Genomic DNA, 23,258 nt, shown 5'->3' on the forward strand with positions numbered 1-23,258 from the left:
TTACAACGCCAACGTTGGCTCATTTCTGCGTCCTTGACTCTGTTTTTCTTTTGTACTTTTGCGGTGTGACTCGATTGTTCCACTTCTCCTCCGCTTCCCCCCAAACGGGGCAAGACGTGTTGTTCTGTCCATGCTAATGTCATAAATCACTAATGACGGTACCAGAGATGTGTCATTAAAAGTAATGTCAATGCACACCTTTACTTTTTTATTGATTTAAATGTGGTTGTAGAACAGGCAGAGCTGTTTTACATTTTGACTGGAAGAGGGATTCGCAATCTGCTGATGTCACCGTCACAGATTCTGTTATGATACATAAAATGATTGTTGTTCTTGAACATGCCCTGCACATCAAACTGTTTCTTGTGGTCGACCATCTCGGTGGAATTTTCATATTCGACCAGGTCAGGCGAGTTCTGAATGGCGGTCTGAATGTGCGACGCTGGTTAATGTGTCGTGCAATTCATATTAATTCTCGTAACAACTATTTAAGTCGACAAACTCACTTCAGTTAGCTCAGCCCAGGGCCGTAGCCAGTCATTTGGGGCCCATTGGATAACACCCCCCCCCCCCCCTCCCAAAAAAAAAAAACACCAGATTTTGAATATTGTTTATCATCAACTAAAAAGTCCACGTTTGAGAAAATGTTCCTATTTTCTCAGGTCGATACAGTCCAAACATCATTCTCAAGGATGATCAACAAGTGAATTATTGAACACTTCTACTGTAATTGATAGGAACGATAATCAACTTTTAATATAGTTTAGCATTTCAACTGCTTTTATATTCGTATCTTGGTGATGAAAAGTGTCACTTGTGTCAGCCTCCACTTTATGTATCAATTTTTTTTACATTTTATAACATAAACATTGAAGTCTTCATTTTAAGTTAGAGTATTATTTTGTTATACTGCAAGAACACAAATTGTTCTGGAAGTGAATTTCTCTAAGTTGGCAGATCTGAGTCAATGTTGGTTGCTGTTGACCGATGAGATTATTGTTTCCGATTGTTGCTCGCGGTTGTCTGCGGGACCGACAACCCGAGACGGCGCTCATCTTGCACAGCCAGTGACGCATCCCACCGATATTTCGTCATCTTTTTTTTTTTTTTTTTTTTGGTCAGCGAGTCTCCCTTCACGCAAGGCAAACAATCTTGGGTGTAAACGGATTCCAAATATGCTAGCAATTAAAACCTTCCTTACCACTCAAATTTGAACCATGTGTTTTAAATCAGGAGTTTTGACCTGCTTCTCACGCGTCTCACCGGCCATTTTTTTTTTATCATTACATCATCAGGGTCCAAATAATAATGGCACATTTTAGTGCTGTACGAATGTGGAAAAGTTGCAGATTTTTAGAAGTCGAGGAGACCGATAAGCGATATTTCAAGCCGATATTCATTTACAGTAAAAGAGTAAATTTGATTTGTCAGAATTTTAAAAATGTGATTATCCTTTTCATCTTAAACAAACAAAGTATTAACAGCTTTTAAAAAAAAAAAATTCTAACAAAGATTGCAGGGCGCTTTCAGAGTCAAAGTTTCCAAAAAATTCAACATAATTTCTTTATTTTATTTAAAAAAAAAAGTGAAGGGAGTTCTTAGTTTCAGTATCATTTTTAAAAAAAATTATGTTTGAAATGGTTTTGCGAAAATCCAAAACTGTCTGTGAACGTCTTGCAAATCCCGATGAAACCCCTCAATTTCGCGACGTTCGCAAGCATTCACCGCTCAAGTGAGAAACCATCTTAATCGGCCATCATGTTAGGAAAAAGGCAGATAATCGGTACCGATATTTGTCAAAATGCCAAATATCGGTACCGATAATCGTTCTCTTCCCGGTGTAAAAGTGGCGTGACTTTGGGCTCACTCGAGACTGGCTAGCACGTTTGGACAAACGCTGCAGAAGATGCGGAGGAACCTGCGCGACGGCGTGTAACGCGACCCCCTCCGCTCCCCTGCCGGTATTGATCCAAACAGCCCCCGGCATTGTCTGCCGAGGTGCCCCCGCCGTGCCCCCCCCGTAATGGCTTGACAGATGGTCCAATGGTGTGAAACTCAGTTCAGCGACGTCCACCGGCGTCATGACGTCGTTGAATCGGGCCTCGCTGACGGTAATCCGGCAGAGCCGCCCGACTGTCAACTTCTGTTAGGCGGCCGGTTGCGTGAAAGCGGGATTTTCCGCCCCCAGTATAGCCTGACATTTTCATTTGAGTTCTTATATATTATGATATCAAATTCCTTGCTTTTGATGAAGCCGATTCTGTGAAATACGTTGTGGCAAAACATGAGCTTTTGCTTTGTTTGTTAGCAGAATTCTGCAACAAAATTCTCATTGATGATTTGTCAACAGGATTTTAGGTAGTTAAAGGGGAGATCAACCTGATATATCTATTTTTTTTTAGTTAATCAGGATAAAATTGATATTGAAATCAGGGATGCAGGATAATATCGGTCATCGATCATTATCGGCAATTATCGACCAATTTGACGTCAAACAGAGAATAAAAAAATCCGCCGATAATAATAGATTGTTTTTGTGGTTCAAGTTGTGCCCCCCCCCCCCTTGCTATGGTTGTGTGGCATATTTGTGATGTCATAATGCGCGCGAGCTCGTGTTCGCAGAAGACGATGGCCAGTGTGCGCTTTCTTTATTGTTTCTCCTCAAAACATCGCAGTTTTTTGTTGCATTTTTTTTTTTTTTTACGTGGCAAAGTCAAAATGAGTTCCTGGTTGTCTTTGAAGCAGAGATATCAATAAAATTCAGCTTAACACAATGTATTTAACATGTTAGACTTATTGAAAGACTTGAAAGTTGATTTGTATTATCGGTTATCGACATCGGCACGTTCTAAATGACCGGTTTATCGGTATCGGTTGAAAATAGCATTATCGTGCATCCCTAATTGAAATGGATGTGACATTTTTCTTCATTTTTTTTTTTCTGTGACTGAATTTGGTTTATTCGGGACATTCTCGCTGGGTTTTGTTCCGTTCGCAAACATCGGCAAGCCGCCAACAGCAGCTCGCATTGGCTCCCGAGTGCGGAAAATGTTGGACGCGCACAAGCGTGCAGTGCTTAACTCTTTGACTGCCAAAAACGTTTAATAACGTTTGGTCAAATCCAAATGAGGGCTGCCAAAAACGTTAAAAGACGTTAACTATGTTTTTTTTTTTAGGGGGGGGGGGGCATTTTAGCTGTGCTAAAAGTATCACTTTATAACTTTCATTTAGTAGTATTTGTGTTTCCATAGTCCAAACACAAAATTTTCTGTGGACCTTGAAAGATCAGTCAAAATGCTTAAATCGGCTGGCACCCACGGCATCCCTTTTCTGAAAACGCTTGGCAGTCAGTTAAAAAAAAAAAAAAAAAAAAAATTGGGTAAAAAAATCTTTCAAACTATCATCAGTGTTGCTGGTTTGAGCAACTTTCAGAAAACTGCCAGTGAAAATAATTAAAGACAGCAAGTTTGCCAAAAGGTCAACTCCAAACTTTTTTGGTGTTAAGTGCTCGCAAGCAGCACCGTTTGAAGTGTCGCTCGCAGCCAACGGGGTCTCGGACCCGGGACGCGCCATCGTCTTCAGTCCACCAAGTGCTAATCTCACAAGTGCTGCACTTCAAGACCGTCCGTCAAGCGCTTGTTCTTAAAGTCCCCCTAAGGTCTTTGAAAGCGGCTCGCCTCGCCTCATATTTATTTCCTAAATCAAGCGGCTCAGCATCGCGCCACCAATTGGGGTCGTAAACAACGTCAACATCGCGTGAACTCCTTGCTATTGTTGCGCTTGTCCCGTGTTTTTTTCTTCGTCCCGCCCTTTTTATTCTGGGATTCCTAATGGAGGTGTCAGTCACAGCCGGCGGGAAATTGCCCCCGCCGTCACTTTTCGGCGCGGCTGCCATTTTGACGAAAAGGCCATTTGGCGTATTAATGCGTGCACTCGTGCCCGGCTAAATACCAGACGAGGGCTTGGGGCGGGCGGCGCTCAAATCCGGAGGCGGTTTTTAGAAAAAAGTGCAACATGGCGAACATCCGTCACCTCGCTTTCGAACCGGTGCTCAGCGGTGAATATTCCAAAAAGGATTTTGCTACGTTAAATAGCTGGGATTGCAATGAACACAAGAGTTGCATCTATTTGGATCACTGGGGAAACAATTCTGGTGGTATACTTGGGGTGTTAGAAAAAATCGGCTTCCTCGGGTCTCCTGACGGCCTCACGACGCCGGCTGCAAGTGTTCGCTTTCGGTGAACGCTACGGGATTTTTTTTTAATAGGTTTTTAGGTGAACTAATGAATACACACGCACTCACACGCACACACACATAATCACACACATGCAAAAAAAATAGAAAAAAGAAAGAGCAATGATGATGATGACATGTCAAATCGGTAAAATTACAGAAAAGAAAAAATCGATTCGGCAATATATCGCGATATCACAGCGCGCGATTCTCGAATCGATTCGATATGCGGCCGAATCGAATTTTAAACATCATTTTTTTTTTTTTTAATGGGAATATTCAACCAAACGTCTTCCTTAGGTTTAGGATTCACACATTAAGCATGGAAATATGTTCTATTAATTGAACATTAAGCCTTAATATTTGATCTCAGTGCTGCTCAAACATGAAACTGCAACCGGAATTTTCAGATCAATAAATCCATTTTCATACAAATCTTACAGTGTACAAGTTTACTGATTAGTATTTTCTAAATTTGAGTAAAAAAAAAAAGAAGAAAAATCGCAATAATCAATTTATAGGTTCGTATCGGGATTAATCGGTATCGAATCGTGATATGAATCGAATCGGCAGGTACGAGGCAACTCGCACCCTGATGGTTTTATGATGTCTGACATGTGAACGGGTTCGCTGCACATACAAGAATATAAAGCAAATGACTTTGGGGTGGTTTCCTGACGGGGCTTAACGAGCACTTTCCGTCCGGAGCTCAAGGCCGCTGTCAACAGGAAGTCCCCCCCGCCCCCCTTGAGCCGATTATAAACGACGGCCCCTTGAAGACGTTTGACAAAAGGTGCTCTTTTTTATTTATTTATTTTTTTTTAAATGCAGACTCCTGCTTGAACTTCCTTTGCGCATCTTGCAGCGCAAACCCGAGAGCTTTAAATAGTCTCCCCTTTGCAACTCTTTGACTGTGACTCACTCATTCCGAAACAAACGCACTTGAAATCAACCACAGATCTCAAGCCGAGGCCGAAACGCTCTTAAACGGCATTGACAGCTTTGTAAATATTAACCCCCCCCCCCCCCCCCCGACTCCGCCCTACGTGTTTTACTCAATGATGTCATCTCCTCCATCAAACTCAAAGCATCCGTAAAACATTTGTTTGGTTTTCTATGGTATGCTCGAAGAATAGATCGGGTCGATTATTGACGCCGATATTGGAGATTTTGACCAATATCGGTATCAGTTTTTATTTATTTAGGAAAAAACTGCTATGGTCTTTACTTCTTTAGGATAACCTTGGGAGCTCCCTAAACGTTTAAAAAAAAATATATATATATATATTTAAATTAAAATTAAATTTTCTACATTTTTGAAAAATTGTTCAATAAGCATAAATGTTTTAAGATATAGCAAAGTCAAGATTGGCATTTGCAAAAACATTTTTTTTACTCTTTTTACTGAAAATGAATATCGGCTTTAAATATCGTTTTTTGGCCTCCTTGACTACTAATAATCGGCATCGGTATCGGTCCTGAAAAAAAAAACCCATATCGGTCCATCTCTAGTCTGCTCCAAGCAAAACTCACAAACAAAAGGAGTTGATTCCAAATCGAGGGCGGCCCACATCCTCCCGACTCAGCTCCTCGAGAGAACTTTGTTTGGGATCCCCCCGACCGACTCGCTGACTCGACGGAAACAAACGCGGCCAGCTGAGCCGCTCGCGGCGCCATCGACGGCGCTGCAGCTGCTTCATCAGTGCGCGCTTAATGGCCGCGTTATCGGGCCGCCGCATGGATTAGCGCGTCTTATAATTGAGCCGTTTGGATAATTGGTGGGGTGGGTGTCGTCGAACCCCGGCCTGCGATCTGATGACCCTCTGCCAGGTCCTCATGTTTGACGTCTGCTAATGACCCATTCGGCCATCTTGGCAACGGGTGCACATTTGTTGCCCATGTTTGGAAAATCATTAGCATGTGCCATACTCGAGGGTTCAAGTCAAGAATATGCATTGCGCAAGATAACGGCTTCAAATATGGAAAGACTGCGAATAGAGCTGCTCGATTATGGGAAAAAAAAAAGTTATAATCGCGATTTATTTTGGTAATAATTGAAATCACGATTATTCAAACTAGGGCTGGGTATCGATTCAAATTTCCTCAATCGATTCGATTTCGATTTTTCCCGATTCGATCCGCTTCAATGCAATCGATATTGATTAATTATGGAACAGCAATTCTTTGTTTTAAAATCAATGATTAAAATCTCCACAAACAAATTCCAAATAAAATTTTGTGGAAGCCGCAGCTGGTTAAATGATTTTAGTTTATTAATGAAAGTAACACGTTATAATCACTTAAGTGTTCCACAAACATTGACATCAGCAAGCAAGCAACAAAAAAAAAAAGGCCTTTAAAATTCTATTTTCTTATGAATTTATGGGGAATAAGAAATATTAAAATAATCCATTCATTGTTTTATGATTATCGATATCAGGCTCAAAAAGGAAAACAGATTCGATATCAATTGTTCAATTTTTTTTTAAACCCTGCTCTAATTCAAACAAACATGTTTAAACATTTACAAATATTAAGAAAAATACAATGATTTAAAACACTATAATTATGTAAGTTCTTTTTGGACCAAATCAGATGGATTGAATGAGTTATTTTAAAATTAAAAAAGGGGCAAATATATACATTTAAACGACTCAAAATTAGTTTGTTTCCGATTTTTCCGATTTTGTAATTGTGGAGTCTATTAATTGTAATTGAATTCCGATTCCTTGCACAGCCCGAACTGTGAAGTTGAAGCACTCTTCTGCCGAGAGCATTTTTTTTCAGTTTTCATGGTAATTCCCTTCGAATAGTCTGCTGGCGCGGGCGGGATGCTTTAGAGCGCCTCGTTGTCAGCTACGAAAGACTGAAAAAGTTCAAGTCTCATTTAACAGCCAGAGTGTCGAGCAGGGTTTGGACTTGCCGTGGGCTGCTTTAGAGCGCTGGATGGTCAGCTGCGAGTGCACGCATGGCACAGAGAGAAGGCGTAAGAGTTTGGTAATTAAAAAGTTGTGCCAGTGTGTTTATCTTCGTCGTTCGCGATGCTTGTGGATTGTGTAACGTTCGGCCCGAGCGAGTTGGCCGCTTCCAAACCAACACGCCGGCATTTCCTGCCTTCAGCGACGGCACCGTCGCGCGCGCCCGGCTGTCAAATCACAAAACCGCCTTCCAGTTTTTTTTGTGTTTGTTTTGCGGCCCTCGCCCCCACGCCGCCGCCTTTTTGTGTACCCGAAACAAAGGGCGCGCGTTTCCTGCGGGTGGCGCCGGCCTTTTGTTCACGCGACTCTGGTGACTTCTCTGGGCCTCGTCGGCTTGTTTGCGGGCTCACAAAAGCACCGGCGCGGATTTAGCGGTGGCAAAACCTGACACACGAGGAGAATCCAAATGTGCCACATGATGATCTGGTTGACCTTTAGGAAAATAGCAGTTTGATGTCGACGCCTTGGTTAGGTTATTCTTTTAAACCTAAGCACAACGCCATCAGTTTACTATTTGTGAATAGTTGTCATTCTTCGCAGAGGATAAAGAATGTATGCTCATAATGAGTACGTATCATGTGAAGAATTGTTCACTTTCTGCCACACTTAACGAGTGCACGAACCCCGTCGGGTCGCTTGTTTCTGTTTGTTTTTGTGTCGGCTCTTGTTTTAAGCACGTTGCGCTGAGCAGATTTTGATTGGACGCTATTAAAGTGGCCTGAAACCAAGAAGGAATCGTGTTTCCTTCCACACCGCCTCCAGTGTTTTGGTCTTTCTGCCGCCTGTTGATCGTGACACCATCAGCGGCGCCGGGCCTTGGCGTCGTCAGCGCTAAGCGAGCAGGCGTGGGCGGACGTCGTAAACAGGCGCCTGCTCGCCCCTCCTCCTAAAGAATCCCCCTCTGGTCTTTTTCCAGCAATCTACAACTACGATGCCCGCGGAGACGAGGAGCTGTCCCTGCAGATCGGCGACACCGTGCACATATTGGAGACGCACGAACGTAAGCGTCGGCGTTGTCGTGGTGTTCGGGGCCGAGACCGAGTCATTGAGGCCTGCCAATAAAAGCTTGCGATTGCTTTTGGCGCCACTGCCGGCAAGCCTGCAAGATTCATTTGACACACAAATTGAAAACAACTTGAAACCTAATTTGTCAGGGCCACGTATATATCCTTTTTTTGAGGGGGGCGGGGGGGGGGGGGGGCAAATTTGCCACTTAAAAAAAAAACTCACAAATTTGCATATTTATAAAGTGGGAAATTTGCGGGAAAAAAACGTATATATATCAGCATATCTTCTCTCTCTCTCTTTTATTTTCTAGACTGGTACCGAGGGCATCGGCTGAGGAGGAAATCCCGCAAGGTGAGCGCAGGGTTAACACAGTCAAGTTGCGACCCAGTTGTCGACCCGACCGTGTTTTTGCATTGACCCGCCTGACCGCCGGCGTTTCCGCTCCGGCAGGGCGTCTTTCCCGCCTGCTACGTCCACCTGAAGGAGGCCACGGTCGAGGGCAGCGGGTCAGTACTCGGACCGCGTGCTGCTGGGATTCCACAATAATGCCACTTTCCTGCCGGGCTGCGAGAGGGAAGACCTTTGAGAGGAATTCAGAGATTTGCTTGGAAAGACGCTTGACATGTTTGAAGACGTTTGGTGAAAATGTGCAAAGATGGACAACTATCGTTTGCAGTTCGCCGATTTGGAGCGATAGAATTCAACCGTCATTTGCAATTTCGCTTCGTACCACGACACCACAAGTAGAGCCGTCAAAATGAATCGATTAATCGACAATCATCGATGATCACATTAATCGACAACTATTTTAATAATCGAGTCGTTTTTACAAATCCTCTGATTTCAGCATATCAACACAAAATTTTCACAGATTTCTGTAGTCCTTCATGAAAGAAGACTGATTATCTTCTGTGTTTAATCCAAACAAGAAATGTTTATTTTGGAAACCAATGATCGAACCGGCAACACTCCCCCCCTTTTTTTTAAATCACTTATACAAAGTAAACATCAATCACTGGTTAATAAACAGTAATCGTTTTTTTTGTTGTTGTTGTTGTTATACTCTTTAATGCAAAATTAAAATGTATCGGATTAGTCGATTAATCAATAGATTAGTCGATTCTAAAACTATTCAATAGTAACTTTTTTTTTTCTTCTTTTTCTTGGCAGAGCTCAAAAAAAAGAAAAAAAAAGTAACAAACACTAACCAAGAAGCAATATTATTTGACAAAATAAAATTCCGCTATTCGATTAATCGACTCATTAATTGAAAAAAATCAATGCAAAGAATTATTTATTGGTCACTTAATGCACCATTAAAGATATGAATTGCAGGTGGACAATTTTATTTATTTTTGCAATATTTTGTCTTCTAGTATTTGTTTAACTTTAAACAGAAAAATCGGATTTATTTTTTTTTGTTTGAAAATATTTGCCTTTATGTTAAAATGCGTTTAAACGAAGTGGCGAGAAATCGTTTTTAAAAGAGCTCGTATCAGCCGATTTTTCAAGATACGAGCCGCCGTTCCGACGCCGTTTTGTTTTGATTTGTGAGTAAAGCATCTTATTTATACTTTATCGGTCCCAGGCAAAAGGAGACGGTCGTTCCCACCGAGCTGCCGCTGGTGCAGGAAGTCACCACAACGCTGCGGGAGTGGGCGGCGATATGGCGGGACTTGTATGTGGTGAGTGCCGACGTTCCTTTGCCAATTTCACGGCTGCGTTGACACGCGTTTTTGGGGGGGGATTGCAGGGAGACAAACGCGAGATGTTCAACTCGGTCCGGGACATGATCTACGACCTGATCGAGTGGCGTTCCCAAATCCTGTCGGGCACGCTGCCGCAGGACGAACTCGCCGAGCTCAAACAGAAAGTCACGTCCAAGATTGACTACGGGAACAAGTGAGGATTTGCTTGTCGTCTTTTCCAAAAATGAAGGCGCAAGATTTCAGCTGGTAGAAGATAGATGGAGCTTTTTTTTTTTCTTCTTCTTTTTTTTTTTTTCTTCTTCTTTTTTTTTTTTTTTTTTAAATAAAAATTAGGAGAGCTCAGTATTGTTCATTCTCAGTATTGTTCATTCTCCTTTAAAAAAAAAAAAAAATAATAAAAAAAAAATAAAAAAATGTTTTTTTTTCTCTTTTTTTTTTAATATACTGTATATACATATACACACACATATATATATATATATATATATATATATATTTTTTTTTTTTTGAATGTGGGTGAGCATGTGCGTGCGTGCGTGTGTATTCATCAGTTCACCTAAAGCCCATTAAAAAAATAATCCCATACTAATAATATAATATAATAATAAATTGCCAAATGCATTTTTTTTTTTCAATTTTTTTTCTTCTTCTTCCAGGTATTTGGATCTTGACCTGGTGGTTCGGGACAAGGATGGAAACATTCTGGACCCGGAGCTCACAAGCACCATCAACCTGTTTCGAGCGCACGAAACGGCCTCCAAGCAAATCGAGGATCGCATCCAAGAGGAGAAGGTGAAAAAAAAAAAAACGGACTTCCCAAACCCTCATTTGGAACGCTACGTCGAATGAGAAAACCTCACTTGAGATGGAAAACCCTCTTCAAAGTCTTTCTTGTCCTTTCCTCCAAGTCGCAGAAGCAAAACCTGGACTTGAGCCGGCAAGCCAAGTTTGCCTCCACGCCGGCGTTCGCCCTCTTTGTCACGCTGAAGAACGTCGTGTGCAAGATCGGAGAGGACGCCGAGGTTCTCATGTCGCTCTACGACCCGCTGGAGTCCAAGTTCATCAGGTCCGGCCCTCCAGGAGGACCCGCCGTGTCAGCCAGTCGTGGGCTGGTCATTTATTTTTCTTTTTTTTTCTTTGGGGGCAGCGAGAACTACCTGGTGAAGTGGTCCAGCTCGGGTCTGGTGAAGGACATCGACCAGCTGCACAACCTGCGGGCCGTCTTTACTGTGAGTTGCATCATCAACATTTACACACCTCCCAAACCCCCACCATTTTTTATTTTTATTTTTCAATATTTGACATTATGAAATCATGCAGTAATGTACGACGGCATTATATAAATATATATTTTTTAGAGCGTGGGGGCAATAGCCAAGAACAAAACTCTGGCAAATTTGCCACTTTATAAAGTGGCAGATTTGCGAGAAAACAACTTAGAAACATATGAGAAATTAAAAAAAAAAAAATTCTTGCAGTTTTCTCTGAATATTTCCCCCACTTAAAAAAAAAAAAGAATAGAGAATTAACTATACGTGGCCCTAATTCACCGTCGTAGTAATAACATAAACAGAATTTTTTTATTTTATTTTTTGGCTTCAATTCAGTGGACATTGTGCTGATACTGGTATGTCCGCCCCATCCTATAAAACAGGCCTACATGGTAGATAACTGTAGTAATATTTGTTGTTTTTCGCAGAGGATAAAGAATATATGCCAGTAGGTAGAAATAAATCGTAAACTTGAACTTAAAGAATTGTTCACTAGCTGTCAATCAAGTTGTGTTTACTTCAGTATTTTTGCTCTTCTGGGTGGCAACGGTGATCTTATTTTATTGCTTGACATTTCCAGGATTTGGGCAGCGAAGACCTGAAGCGCGAGAAGATCAGCTTTGTGTGTCAGATCGTGCGAGTGGGCCGCATGGAGCTGCGTGACAACAACACCAAGAAGCTGACGTCGGGCCTGAGGAGACCCTTCGGCGTGGCAGGCGAGGCTCGCAAATAAGCGTTAAAAACATAAAAAAATTCAAAGTTGCTCTAATGAAGTTTCCTCGACGGGATTCTTGTAATTCTAATGAAGGCTCCCGTATGCGTGAAATGAACGTAATTTGCCAGTTTGAGCCACTCTTGAGGCCATTTCGTGTCCAACGTTGCAATAATGCTCTCCTTGTCCCCCCCGCCCCGGCAGTCATGGACGTCAGTGACATCATCACGGGCAAAATGGACGACGAGGACAAGCAGCACTTTATCCCGTTCCAGCCGTAAGTGCACAACAGCATCTTTCTGCGGCCGGCCGCGTTCCAATTCGTTTTCCCCCCCCCTCCGGTCCTCGACACCTGATTAGCGTGGACCTTAAGAGGCGTGCGTTGCGCCCTAGGCCCCCCCCACACACCCCCCCCCCCCCGCCGTCCTCTGACTCAATTAAGGCAATCTCATTAGCGGGCTGCCACTCTCGCAGACAGGCGGAGTAACCTTTTGCTTAACGGCGTTTTCCGCATAATTGCAAACGCTTCAGCGGGGCCAACAGGTGACCCGGGATTTCATCCGTCCGCATAAATGATGCTCATTACGGCCCATTTACAAGCAGGTGCGTTATGTGTTGAACAGACAAAGCATCGGGAAAAATCTGTTTTTCTGCAGCGGTAACTTGACTTGCTTTAATTCATTCTTTGACCGAGCTCTGTATTCAACTTAGCGTATTTTGGGGGATAATTAGTCGCAGTTTTTGTCATAGTTTGGCTGCTTCTGCGAACTTATAAAATTAGAGCTCGGGGGATTTTGGTCCCAGTCCGACCTCTATTGTTGTTGGTTTTGGTAAATACATTTACGGAAAAAAATATGCGACTATAGTCTTATAGAGTAAAAAAAAAAAATACAGTACTTATTTATTCCATGATATTTTTAGTAAGTAAAATACAGTAGAAATAAGTAAATACATTTGATGTATTTACATAGAGTAAAACTATAAAATCAAATTAAGTGCAATTAATCAAATTGAGATTAAATTCCTTATTTAGAAGCCAGTTTGGCCACACCATATTATTACTTGAGTGGACCACCCAAGTACACTGAGAAGTTTTTCAGAAAATTAGGACAATCATTCGGGTTTTTTTTTGGGGTACAAAACGTTTAAACTTGGGGAGGGTACCGATTCTAATTTCCTCAATCGATTCAATTTCGATTGACACGATTTCAGTTTGATTCGATTTAAAAAAAAAATTCTGATTCCATTCACTTCAATTCAATCCGATATTGATTAATTATGGAACATCAATTCTTCTTATGTAACAAGTACATGATAAAAACTCCAAAAAAAAATTTAATTTTGGGAATTTAATTTAAATTGAATTCAATTTTCTTAAGAATTTATGGGGAAATAAGATATTAAAATAATGGAGGTGGTTTTATGAATTGATATCAGGCTCGAAAATGAAAATTGATCCAATATCATTATTATTATTTTTTTATTATTATTATTATTAATTATTTTTTAAAAAATATTCAAACAAATGAATTTTTTTGAAACACTATAATTATGCAAGTTTCTTTTGGACCAAACAAGATTTATTAAATTTGTTTAATTTAAAAATAAAAAACATACAAATATATACATTTAAACAACTCCAAATTAGTATTAATAATCTTTTATTTTCGTTCACGATGATGCCAATTTTGTCATTTTGGAGTGTAATAATTGAAATTGTAATTGAATTTCGATTGATGGCACAGCCCTCGTAACTGCTAAAAAAAACAAATCCTCGAATGAGCACATTTAGTTTGTCTGACATTGCGGCGGCGACCTCCCGCACTTTCCCGTCACCATCACACTTGTTTCTCTCAGCATCGCCATCACATCTGCTGCTAAAACACGACGCCAAATGACGAGTACATGATGAGCATGTTATTATTATTTTTTTAGATAGCCCAGGAAGTTCCCATCTGTGAAGACCGACTGACGCCAACTGGGCGCCATTTCCCAAACTCTCATTTCTGCTTCACGGCTAACGAGTGGCGTCGTGCGTTGTCGGTCATCGCTCAGCCCCCCTTTTGTTTTTCTCCCCCCCCCCCCACTCAGGGTGGCCGGCGAGAGCGACTTCCTGCAGACAGTCATCAACAAAGTCATCACGGCTAAAGAGGTTAACCACAAGGGCCAAGGTACGAACGCTTGAGGATTGTGTTTGAAGTGTCAAAATGGAGGCACATGAACAACATTGTGGAGTGGAGCTCACGCAAAAGGCCTTTTGTACCCCAAATTGCAGCTTTCTGCATTAATGTGGAAATCATTTTTATCGAACCGCAAAAACATGGCTCGATTGTCAAAGAAGAAACCGATGACCACAAAGGAAAAGGAAATGAGCATAAGATGATTGTGGATATTTTGAGATATCATCGATCGCCCTCCGTTCGACTGACTGCAGCTCTGCATTTTGGTGACAAAAAAAAAGAAAAAAAAAAATGAACCAAGCAAAAGCTCACAACTTGGCAAGCTAGTAATGCAGTTAAAAAAAAAAAAAAAAACGTGAGGTCAAGTTGCTACAGTCTTTATGAAGTCAGAGGTTTTCAGCCTGAAATGATGAAATCATTTATCCTGCTCAAACGCAACATTATTCTTCGTCAAGCACTGACACGCTCCTTGTTCCTAAAATAACCCCCCCTCCCCTCCCCGTTTCCATGGTAGCAGAATTCCTCCGCTAATTAAGACGTACGACTCGTCTGCTAAGATATAATCACGGATTTGACACATCCGTGCAGAAAGGAAGAACATGCAAAGGTGTCTCCTGGTTCTGTCAGCAGCTCTAAAACCCTCCCTGGATAAACGGAGCACTCGGCGTGGTGAGCGATCAGAAAGCTTCCAGCTCGTCCTGTAACAGCATGAGGCCTCTCCAAATCCGATAAAAAGAGAAGGTTGAGGCAGTTTGGGATGGGGAAAAAAAAAGAAAACACGCTCATTGAGTTGATCCTTCGATACACGCTTGACTCGTTTTACCGTCCCACGTCCTTTTAGTGATGAAAGCACAAAAAGCTAAAAACACCTCCGCTTTTTTGTTTGTATTCATTTTTTATTTATTTTTTTACTCACTAGGCCTGTGGGTCACGCTCAAACGGCTTCCCGGCGACATCCACCAGATCCGCAAGGATTTCCCTCACCTGGTGGACCGCTCCACGGCCGTGGCTCGCAAGATGGGCTTCCCTGAAATCATCATGCCGGGTTTGCGCAAAAATCTTTTCCTCCAAAATGTCGCAATGTCACTTCCTGTCTGTCCCAATTATCTGTTGTTGCTTTTCCTAAAGGTGACGTGCGGAATGACATCTACCTGACCCTGGTCCAGGGAGACTTTGACAAAGGGAGCAAGACCACCCCGAAAAATGTGGAGGTCACCATGTCCGTGTACGACGAGGACGGCAAAAAGCTGGAGGTACAAACACCAAAGATGCTAAAGTTAGCAAAGCGTCTTGTCGTCGTCAGGCAGGAACTTTGCATGTCCAAATATGGTCAATTTTCAAAGTATCTATTTTTACAAATACTACGGGTCTGGCCCCACGTCTGTAAGTTTTTATATTGGAGTAATTCAAAGTAATCAAGTTACGTTACTTTAATAATTGGGTAATTGGATTTCATTCCTAACTCAATTTTGTAACTATCTGAATACAGTTTTAAAGTAACTCTTCCAACCCTGGTTATATGATAGCAATAAAATATATGCTGTAATACCAACTTGAATGGTGCAATTTTTGAAAAAAAACTTTGCTTAAAAGTAGTGATTTCAGAGCTGCGGGAATAAGATGTGATGATATATATTTATACCCGTAGTGTAATAAAAGGAAAGGTTTCTTCTCTACGAATGAGGCAAATCTATTTACATGTATTGTTTTATATGGCGAACATCGTAGCCGTTTCCGCTCCCCAAAGACTTTGAGCTCCTTTTGGACTCGTTGCTGCATCCCAAATTTGCATACACGCACAAAATAGTTTTTAATCATCTGCCAGACCGTCAGTGTCTCGTGTCCTAATTAAGCTTTAGCGCCCTCTAGAGACTCCAGCCAGTGGCCGCTCTTTTTTTTTTTTCTTCTTCTTCTTTGCGCCGGATGTTTAATTATTGCCGACCCTTGCCTGGACGACACCCCTTGTACTGCGCAGGCCGTCGGCTAATCGGGAGCGCGGGAGCTGTTACGGCGCAGAGTGGGAGGACGGTTGTCTGTGCAACATCATCGACTTCATTTGACAGATATTTCAAATAATTGTGGAACTTCCAACTCGTGCAATAAAACAGGACAAGGAGCCAAATACAAAAATGAAAGCACTCACAAGGAGCATGGAGACGATGCCTAGTGGCAGCGGGCCAGTAGAGGGCGCTAGGACCGCCGTGCATGCTAGTCACAGCATTGCTTTCCTTGAAGGCAAAAATGAGTGAATTGATGATTTCATTGCAAAATCTTCAAACCAAGCTGGCAGAAATCACATCTGACTGTCGTTACTTGGTCTTTAACTCTTTGACTGCCAAAAACGGTAAATAACGTTTAGTAAAATCCTATGGAGGAGTGCCAAAGACGTTAAAAAACGTTTGTTTCAAAACAGAGGTGAAACTAACCATTTTCTATTGTTGATTACTGAAAAACGGAATAAGGTAGAAACAAACTTTTTTTTTCTGATGAAAGATGAGAGTCCAATCAATCTTTCATTTGGTAGTATGTGTGTTTCCATAGTCCAAACACCAAAAACGTTTAATAACGTTTAGTAAAATCCAAATGAGGGCTGCCAAAAACGTTAAAAGACGTTAACTATGATTTTTTTTGTTTTGTTTTGTTTTTTGGAAACGGGTGGAGGAAAGCCTTGGCCAGCTGTGCTGAAAGTATCAAGCAGATCGGGTTAGTAGTTAGTGGCATCATTCATGGAAAAAAAAGTGTCAAATTCACTAGAGTGCATGAAATAATATCGTTTCACAAAAAGCTTGATTTCTCCGTATTTTGTTTCAACCATTTTCTATTGTTGATTACTGAAGAACGGAATAAGGTAGAAACAAACTTTTTTTTTCTGATGAAAGATGAGAGTCCAATCTTTCATTTGGTAGTATGTGTGTTTCCATAGTCCAAACACATAATTTTCTGTGGACCTTGAAAGATCAGTCAAAATGCTTAAATCGGCTGGCACCCACGGCATCATCCCTTTTCTGAAAACGTCTGGCAGTCAAAGAGATAATTAAGTCGCTCTCTGCTGGATTTCCTTTTCCTTTATTGCATGTTTGACATCTTACCGCACCTCTTGAATTTTGAAGGTAAGTTTGTTAACATGCTGCCTCCTTCATCCTCCATTGATCTCGCCACCTCTGGATTTTAGTTTTCCGTCTTCGTCCTTTTGTTGCCAGAAGGTTTTGCGATGCAGGCGAGCCACGCCTCATCATCCTGACGTATTTACCGCGCCTGTTCCTTTTCTTCACCTGTGGCTACACTCCTTTTTCCTTTTAAAGTGAGTTGTGTGCGCCCCCCCCACCCGAGTCGCCTTCATCTGGCCCCGTGGAAGTAAACTGGGGGGGCCCTGTTATTCCTCATAATTGCCGCTTGTCAGAAGCCATTAGCGTCGGCGTAGCTCAGCGCCGGCGAGTCAGCTGGCATCGTGCGAAAACTCTTGGCAGGATCGCAAGGAAACAAAGCCGTCCGCTGTCGGCCCCCCTTGCCTCGTCGGTGCGCGGGTTACTTTCCATATGCACGCTGACCACCTTCAATAATTAATTTCTCATTTCTGCAGCAAACCGCGAGGCTTCTGGGAGGTTTGCAGGCGCAGGTGCTTAAGCACGGGGACATTCAAAGACCGGCAACCCGCAGGGGGAGCACATTTTATTAACTAAGTGTGAATAAAATTGAGTGACAAAAGCGCAGCAACTTTGATGATGTGTGGCCCGGGGGCGATGCGGGGTGGGGATGGGGTGGTTATTTACTCAACTGCAGAGAGATCAGCACCAAGTTGTATCCGGTTCTGATCCACTGGCAACACAACTTACCCATAGCTATTTATGACCATTATGGCTCAGTCCCAACCAGTGTGCACAATAGTGTTCCGTGAGAGATCATCAGGTGCGCTACGGTAAATTTCCCAATTACACTTAAAACCCATGTAAGGGGAAAATAAACATTCATTTTAAATTTGACACATCACAGAGAAGAGTGTTATTATTAATAGTGGTGTCAGGCGATTAAAGTTTTTAAGCGGAATTAATCGCATGACTTTTTAAAAATTTTAAATCTGTTCTAAATGTATAATATACATATGAAAAAAAATTCCGCTTGGTTTTCAGACTCTTGTTAACATAAAAGTGGAAAAAATGTTAAAATAATAGAAATATGGCTGCATCTTTTAGTTATTGATAATTTCATAATTCATAAAATTGAGTTAAAATTTTAAAGCTATACTGTGTGATATTGATTTGTGTTGAGGTCATTTTTCTGCCACTAGATGGCATAATTGCATTTGTAAGACGATGACGGCTCAGTGCATTTTTCCTTTCATAATAAGAGCGATCTAATCTTTAACACCCCTAGTTATTATCAACCCTGCCAAATTTCAAGGATTCAAACATTGTCGAGTATAACTATTAAGAAATTAAAATGGGAAACACACTCGTGGCTGACAACGAGGCGCTCTAACCATATTGTCCATATGCTGCCTGTCAATTCAGGCTGTTAAATTTCCCCGCCCTCCTTCCAAAGTGAATTCAAATGTGCTCATTCATTAATAAAACTATTTTAAGAATGGTCTTTTTGCTCATCCTTATCTTGCAGAATGTTATTTTTCCTGGTGCCGGAGATGACGGGATCAGTGAGTACAAGTCGGTCATCTACTACCAAGTCAAGCAGCCGCGGTGGTTTGAAACCATTAAGGTATTCCCTTCATGCCTCCCTTCACAAGTACACGAAGAAGTTTTTGCTAAATGTTTCATTGCGCTCACTCAAGGTGGCGATTCCCATAGAAGACGTTAATCGGAGCCACTTGCGCTTCACCTTTCGCCACCGCTCGTCGCAGGACTGTGAGTACGGCAAGTCGGCCGTCTTCTCTGCTTTTCTCTTTTTTTCCTCACCTGGCAGATTAGATACAGTCCTATAAATTCTTCCTAAAGACAGTATCACAATGAGAAGCCATCTGATGACCTGAATGCAGGCACCGTGTTCTCTGGCTTTTTTTTTTTTTTTGTAATGAAATCAATCAAATTGATTAATTTGGTTGCGTTTTCTCTTTCTGCTAAAAAAAAAAGGAGGAGAGAGAAAAAATTGGTAAGATTTTTTTCTATGCAACAGAAATAATTTAGCAATTTTTGCATTTTTGACTTTTTTTTTTTATTCTCAAAGAAAACTTTTTGCCTACATAATAATTGAACTTTAAAAACTATATACAGTGTTCCCTCAACCCCAGTTTCCGCTGCGTTTGGGTTCTAAAAAAATACCGGCAATAAATGAAATCCGCAAAGTAGTTAGCTTTATGTTTTACATTTATTATAAATGTTTTAATGCTCTAGAACCCGACACCACACAGTTTATACACTCTTCTCATCGAGGCATTTACATCTTCTCCGATTTCTTTCGTTTAAACACTTTCAAATGTTCAAACCTTCGCAAAATTGCACCAAAAAAAATCCGCTAAATCATAGCAATGGAACACCGTATGCATGTTTCTTAAAGTACGACTTTTCTCTTTTCCCAGAAGTTCTCAATACAACCTCACAGTATCTTGTTCAAGGGCGACGTAATTGTCATATTTTTTTTCCCCTTGCCCGAATACACCTTCATATTTATGCCGCTAGGAGCTTTAAAATATGCAGCGCGGCAAAGTAAACATAAATCTAAAGTGACAGGCCGACTTCAAGTCAAAAGGCAGCACACAAATGTAACTTTGATTGGTCCACAAAAGGAAATGTAGCCTGAAATGAACTCCTTTCCCTCACACTTCCCTCAGCTGGATGCTATGCATATTGCCTTTTCTCCACTGGCAACCAGCCCGGCAATTATTCACTGCTGGGGGGCAAACGATACAGCCTGAATTTATGCGGATAGAAAACGCGCCGCACCGGCGATGAATCAGGCCTGCCCCTCGCGTAAATCTGCGCTTGTTGATCGGCGGCGATGATGGATGCGGCCGCGACCTCAACACTCGCTTACAGGTTGCTCGTAAGTCCCCTGCGTGTTTACGCAGTGTCAAGCGATCGAGCCGTCGTCACGCGACATGCCGGCAGATCTGCTGCGATATCCGCACAGGCGCATTTGTGAGGACTGTTTTCTTCAAACGTTTCTTTTTCCAGAAAAAAATGACAAACTTTTCTCGAAAGAAAGAAAAAAATGAATCACTTAATTCTTGTAAGTGTGCAGTGTTTTTCCTCCACATATATTACAAAATATTTTTATATGTATATGTATATATGCATAATAATAAATATAAGTGGTATTTTTTCCCCCAAGGAAAAGAGTTTAGATTTTTTATTTAATATTTAACATATTTTATTTAAACACATTTTGTCCACAAAAAAAAATGCTACTTTATTCTAGGAAGATTTACATCTCCAAAAAACATGATCTATTTTCCTATAAAAAAAAAACCTTTTATTCCCCACAAAAAAATCTACTTAATTCTTGTAAGTTTGTAAAATATTTTTTCTTATAGAAAAATAAGACTTATTTTTCTTGAAAAGAAAGATCAAATCCTAAAATTATAAAATCTAAATTTAAATCTCAACATTTTCTACTCCAAGATACTATTTTGTCTATAAAATGTACATATACATATAAAATACAAAATGTCTTTTGAATGTTCATCCTGAAAAAATATATATAGTTACGTTTTCCACCAAATAAAACTTTTTTCCCCTTGTAAAATGTTTATCTTTTATTGTAGTTACACCCCCAAAAAAATATTTTTTTTTGTGTGTGTTTTGTTTGTATTTTTGTACCGCTGAGGAAAAGTTTAATGATGACGATTTAATATGAGTACAACGTGCTACTTGATTTTAATTGTATTTCAAGTTATAATGATGTCGTTAATGTCTTCAAATATTTTCCCCATGAAAAGTTTTCTGAATCTGAAAAAAAAAAATGCACCAAAGCTGAAGACCTCTCCCCGGCTTTCGTGTTCTGTTTTTCCTTCCCCCCGCAGCGAAAGACAAATCGGAGAAGATCTTCGCCTTGTCTTTTGTGAAGCTGATGAGGTACGACGGGACCACCCTGAGGGACGGCGAGCATGATCTCACTGTGTACAAGGTACAAGAGCAAACCACGACCCTCCCACCCTAAAAAAAAAAAGCACTTAGGGAGGATATTTTGTCGCAAGACGCTATAAATAATCCCTATGAATTGTATTGACGGCAGTCAAATTGAATTGAGATCCGCCTTTTGTTTGACTGTGGCCACAAAAAAGCGTAACGGTGCAATTCCCCGTTATTTTGGGTGTGTGAAAGGATGCTTAAAGGACATCCTTAAGTGGCAGACTTGGAGAAATTGAGTGAATTTCCTTGTGGACAAACTGTCAGGCTGAAGCCAAGCGTCTGGAGGATTCTTCCTTGTACTTGAACCTGCCCGCCACCAAACTGGAACTGGAGGAGAAGGGCTACTCCAGCACGGGCAAGGGCACCCACAACCTGGGAAACTGCACCGTCAGCAAGGACTCCTTCCAGATCGCCACCTTAGTCTGCTCCACCAAGCTCACACAGAATGGTGAGCATCGTTACAAATCCTCGTGTGTGGATCGGAGTCAACTTAGTCCTACTTTTCTACTCTAAAAAAAATCACATTGATTAAAAATGAATATGTACCAGATGAAAATCCACGATATACTGTAGATCTTTTTTTTTTCTTCTTCTTCTTCCAAATAGTTGTACCCATTCTCCAGGCTTTTACCACAAAGAGCTTATTAAACCACTTTTTAAAATATTCCTTGTATTCCCGCCCCATTACAAACAATAGAGCATGTTATTTTTTTCTTTTTTTTTCTGGAGAGCTCAGTATTGTTCATTCGGTAATTTTACCGATTTGACGTGTCATCATCATTGCTCTCCTTTTTTTAACATATATATATATATATATATATATATATATTTATTTATTTATTTTGTATTTTGTATTTTTTTTTATTTTAATTTTAATTTTTTAATTTTTTAATTTTTTTATTATTTTTTAAATAAAAAAATTTTTTCTTTTTTTTTCCAGGAGAGCTCAGTATTGTTCATTCGATTTCACATCATCATTGCTCTCCTTTTTTTAAAAAAACAAATAAATTAAAAAAAAATAGTACATTTTTTTTTATATTATTATTATTAAATTTTTTTTAAATATATATACATATACACACATATATATATATATATATATATATATATATAATTTTTTTTTGTATGTGCGTGTGTGTGTGCGTGCATGCGTGCGAGTGTGTGTGTATTCATCAGTTCACTTAAAGCCCATTAAAAAAAATCCCATACTAATAATATAATATAATAATAAATTGCCAAATGCAGAAACATCAATGTAAGTTATCACGATGTAGTGGCTCTCGCTAACAGACAGAATTAAGTAACCGGAATTAGGTTAAAAAATTCTATATACGTAGACCATGTTTCTATAAATTTTGATATTTGGTTTTTATTTGAGGCAGATATTTTTTCCATTAAAATGTGATTTATGAGGAGGTTAGACCATTGGTCGATATTCAGAGTTTGTTTATTTTTCCAGTTAACAAGAATTGTTTTTTTAGCGATAGTAAGGGCTACAAGTGTAGATTGAAATTGTTTATGTGGTAAGTCAGTTGTTGTTAGGTCACACAAGTTTGGAGATAAAGGTATCCTACAGTCCAAAATAGCGGAAAGTTTTTCTAAGACTTTAGTCCAGAAATACATAACCGGAGTACATAACCATAAAGCATGAACATAAGTGTTTTTAAAATTTTTTTATAGAGCATGTTTAAAAATGAAGGTCGTGGCCTTTGAAGCTCTTTGCGTGTTGTGTGCTCATTCAAAAATGAACCCGTGTGGTTAAGTAAATATTCACATGTTAATGTGGAGCATTTTCTATCTCAGTTGCGCTGCGACACTGTCACCTTTTTGTGCCCGAGTTCTTTTTTTTTTTTTCTTCTTCTTCTTTTGTTCGAGAGCCTTTGTTGACTTTAATGACTGCGAAGATTTCATCACTATATATACTTTTTAGGCCATTTAAGTATCAGCCTTTATGATAGAATCATTTGGTATTCCATTTGACCTCAACTATACATCTACCTACCTACCCTGTTACTTATTCTATCTACCTGCTTGCAATCCCTACCAACCTTCTCTCAACTCCTTCCCTTCCTACCTTCTTGCTGCCT

At 40.5% G+C, this 23,258-nt stretch overlaps 1 protein-coding gene across 2 annotated transcripts in view; it reads left to right on the top strand.

Moving 5' to 3' along the window:
* Positions 1–23,258, top strand: part of dock1 (dedicator of cytokinesis 1) — a 104,606-nt gene that overhangs the window by 531 nt on the left and 80,817 nt on the right. Inside the window, exons 2-18 of one of the 2 annotated variants that reach the window (XM_077551166.1) lie at positions 8,129–8,212; positions 8,531–8,571; positions 8,671–8,726; positions 9,809–9,905; positions 9,974–10,122; positions 10,586–10,721; positions 10,838–10,995; positions 11,077–11,158; positions 11,781–11,916; positions 12,117–12,189; positions 14,004–14,083; positions 15,012–15,137; positions 15,221–15,345; positions 18,704–18,802; positions 18,876–18,948; positions 21,063–21,166; positions 21,436–21,619. In XM_077551166.1, coding sequence (XP_077407292.1) covers positions 8,129–8,212; positions 8,531–8,571; positions 8,671–8,726; positions 9,809–9,905; positions 9,974–10,122; positions 10,586–10,721; positions 10,838–10,995; positions 11,077–11,158; positions 11,781–11,916; positions 12,117–12,189; positions 14,004–14,083; positions 15,012–15,137; positions 15,221–15,345; positions 18,704–18,802; positions 18,876–18,948; positions 21,063–21,166; positions 21,436–21,619 — 1,803 coding nt within the window. The remainder of the gene's footprint in view (positions 1–8,128; positions 8,213–8,530; positions 8,572–8,670; positions 8,727–9,808; positions 9,906–9,973; positions 10,123–10,585; positions 10,722–10,837; positions 10,996–11,076; positions 11,159–11,780; positions 11,917–12,116; positions 12,190–14,003; positions 14,084–15,011; positions 15,138–15,220; positions 15,346–18,703; positions 18,803–18,875; positions 18,949–21,062; positions 21,167–21,435; positions 21,620–23,258) is intronic. The other variant, XM_077551167.1, reaches the window with a different exon arrangement.

Source organism: Vanacampus margaritifer, chromosome 18 (genome assembly GCF_051991255.1).
Source record: "Vanacampus margaritifer isolate UIUO_Vmar chromosome 18, RoL_Vmar_1.0, whole genome shotgun sequence".
NCBI classification, from domain to species: Eukaryota; Metazoa; Chordata; class Actinopteri; order Syngnathiformes; family Syngnathidae; genus Vanacampus; species Vanacampus margaritifer.